Source organism: Rhea americana, unplaced genomic scaffold (genome assembly GCF_003343005.1).
Source record: "Rhea americana isolate MKP2758 unplaced genomic scaffold, rheAme1 scaffold_16, whole genome shotgun sequence".
Lineage (NCBI taxonomy): Eukaryota > Metazoa > Chordata > Aves > Rheiformes > Rheidae > Rhea > Rhea americana.
The window spans coordinates 6127875-6131118 of record NW_028185705.1 but is presented as its reverse complement, the minus strand read 5'-3'; the positions used below and the strand labels follow the sequence as shown (position 1 = coordinate 6131118).

Genomic DNA, 3244 nt, shown 5'->3' with positions numbered 1-3244 from the left:
AGGGGGTGGAAATTGGAGGGCAGAGAGAGAGGAAGAATCATTTTTCAGTGAAAAAATATCATACAGAGGACAACCAAGAAAAAAAGTGCAAGGAGGAAGCAATGAGCTCTTTCTGAATTTTTGAACCAAGCATTTTATACAAAGTAAAGGTAAAAATATGCATCTGGATTAAAAATCCATTTTAAATTTGTTTGACCCCAAATCCTATTGATATTTTTCTTTAAATTTTGTTTCAGTGGCATGTATTATCCTCATTTAGCTCACAGGAAAGAACATGAGCAGGATCCCTAGAAGTGCGCTGTGCATTCTCTCTTGTGCAGTGGGAACACGGGTGATAATTTGTCCAGTTCCTCATCAGATGACCCAAATTGAGAATTTGCTGAAGATCTAATGTGTCCCCGGTCCTGTATTGAAGGTAGAGGAACAAAAATTTCCTAAATAATGTGCTCTACCTGTGTAACAAAGTATGGAAACATTTTCAATAACTGAATTATATCTTGAAATAAACTTTTTGGTGGCATCTTCTAAGTTCTCAGATATCCGAGTAAATGTGTGTTTTGTTCRTGTTCTCCTAAAACTTTTTCCTTGCCCTCTCTTCTTGCTTGGTTTCTTGACAAAGACATTCTTTATTCTGAAGGCAAGGATCCCAGTAAAACGGTGCCAGTTCTGAGTTCATCAGGAGGGCAACGTTTGTAATGACGCATAAGACTCTGAGTTCCTTCTCAGTTGACATTATTTCTGAACCTCTAAATATCAAATGGGAAACAACACTTTCCACCCAGTGTTTTCAGTTGTCTGTTTACAAGCTGTATCTGCAGGAATGAGAAATTAGGTGTGGAATTAAAGTCTTAATTAGAGTATCCCAGTCCCTCAATACCCAGGAAATTTCCTGGATATGGGATTCTTGCAAAATCTCAAATAATGTCATCAGTTACAATGGATTGCTGACCAGGAGAATTAAAAAGAAAAAAAAATCTACATGGAATTATAATATTGATAAAGAAATTTAAATCAATGTGTCTCAAATGACTTCACAGCTCCTCATTGTCTCTTGGGAAGCCAAAACCCATGAAATCAAATGATTTGATCAACAGCATGTGGTAAATCAGTGTTAAGACTCAGCCAAGAACCCAATTTTCTCACTGCTAGTTCTGTGCTCAAATCCTGGGCCTGCATTAATTTCTAGACAAAACACAGAGACAAAAAGGGATGCAGCAGAAAAAAGGGAACTCACTAAGTGCCTTGTAATTTCTGAAAATATTGGTCCTAATGTTTGAATGCAATGCAAGTGCAATGTTTAATATCTAGCTTTTACATGCTAAGTGAYGTAATTTGCTCAGGCAATATGCTTTTCATTTCACAGCTGAGACACCCAACAAATCATAGCCAGAGCTGGGTGAAGAACCTCAGTCCCTGGATTTCCATGGGAGTGTTTTATTGTGCTAAATCTTTTCAGTCTTAAGGAATGCTAATGAGTGTTTCCAGAAAGGGGAGTTGAGTGAAGAGGTATTAGACACTTGAGAAAGACTTCTAACTAAGAAAAAGAGCTGCTATCAATGCTACTTAAAGAATATCTGAACCTATATGGCAATTTATTGCTTCACAAAAAGCCTTACAAAGGCAAGCTATCTCAAAAAATGCTTTTCACTCGAAAGCACCAGTTCAATGCGGTATCTGTATTAAAAAACATTCTCCATTTCGCTCCTGCATTTTGCACACTAATCCAGCCCAACCACACACCAAAGGAAATGAATTGCATCAGGCGATGTCATTTGCTAAAAGGTAAGAGTGGAGGTATTCTCCTTCCCTTCGCTTTATATTTCTAGGGCCAATTTCACAACCCAGGCCAGTGCTGAAGGGGGAAATTGGAAAACTGCAGAATCGATTTGCAGACGTGAAGTTCTATTTTCTTTTACACCTCCTTCATCACAGTCTCTATCATTCTCGTGTTGTATAGTGTTATTATCGACAGCAGCCTGGACACCATTGGTAATTGCTAACCTAGAGGAAAGCTATTCCTCGCAAATGAAAGCAAAACCCCGCAAGAAGCAGTCACAGAGCTGTAATGGTGCTTTTAAATTCTTGTTTAGACTGTTGGTAATGTACCTATGGTACATTATTCCTGAGAGTTAACGGGAATATATCTTTCAAGTTATTATTCGAATGAATTTTGGTTTGCTTGCATTATTCTTTTTTTACAAAACAAACTTCTCAGCCAACCAYTCAGCTGCGAAGTCACATTAAACCTATTTTAACGAGAACAGAAAAACACACAGAACTTTGGTAATTTGTCTTTCATTAACACTTTTCACAAAGGAAAGGAAACAAAACAAAACAAAACCCTTCCACAGCAGACTTCTGGTAACGACTCTGTTATCAAGAACTAAGGCAGTTGCTGGCGCTGCAGATGGCGGGACAAGCCGCTATCAGCCGCTTGATCTCCACATGAGGGGAGAAAGGCCTTTTGCGGTACTAGAGGTCACTGGCAGCAAAATGGTTGCTTGCCTGCTGGAGGCTTTCAGCGAGTGCCTTCTCTCGCCGTTTCCCTTCTCCTTGCTGCCAGCTTTCCCCCCTTTGTGGGCCCGGCATGGCGGGGGGGGAAAGCTTGCAAGGCCTGTAAAACTGATGAGGTAGGAATGCAAGGGGGATTTATGTGCACGGAGGTGCCATTTCTGCTTAGTGCCCCCGGAGAGGGGACTGCTGAGAGGCAATGCCGGCCCCCGCAAGAGGCTGCGGGCCGCGCTCACGCCGCGGCCTGAGGGAGGAGGCCGCAGGGCCCCAAAATGGCCGCTGCGCCGAGCGGCCTCCCCCAGCTCCAGCCCCGCCGTTGCTAAGCGACGGGCAGAGCCTGTCTCGCYCCGTTCCCCACCACCACCCTCGTCTTTGGAAACTACAACTCCCAGCACCCCGCCCCGCCGCGAAACTACAGCTCCCGGCATGCCGCGCGGCCGGGGGCGGGGCGCCGCTCGGCGCCCGCACTACACTTCCCGGCAGGCCGCGGGGGCGGCGGCCAGTCAGCGCGCCCCGGGTTGGGCCGCCTGAGGAGCCGGGTTGGCTTCCGCGGTAGGAAGCGGGCCGCGGGCAGGAAGCGGGGCCGGGGAAGCAGCCCCGGTGACATTTCCTTTCGGGCCGCCCCCCTCCCGCTGCCGGAGCTGGGGCCCCGAGAATGGCAGCGTTAGGAGGTCGGTGCGACCGGGCCGCCCGGGCGAAGCGAGGGGCGGGGGAGGGCGGGGAGGTGGCGGCG

At 46.2% G+C, this 3244-nt stretch overlaps 1 protein-coding gene across 1 annotated transcript in view; it reads left to right on the top strand.

The window, feature by feature from the left end:
* Window positions 1-3136: 3136 nt before the first annotated feature.
* KBTBD8 (kelch repeat and BTB domain containing 8) overlaps window positions 3137-3244 on the top strand; it is a 10790-nt gene continuing 10682 nt past the window's right edge. Inside the window, exon 1 of the mRNA XM_085300097.1 lies at window positions 3137-3182. Coding sequence (XP_085156223.1) covers window positions 3167-3182 — 16 coding nt within the window. The 5' untranslated portion in view covers window positions 3137-3166. The remainder of the gene's footprint in view (window positions 3183-3244) is intronic.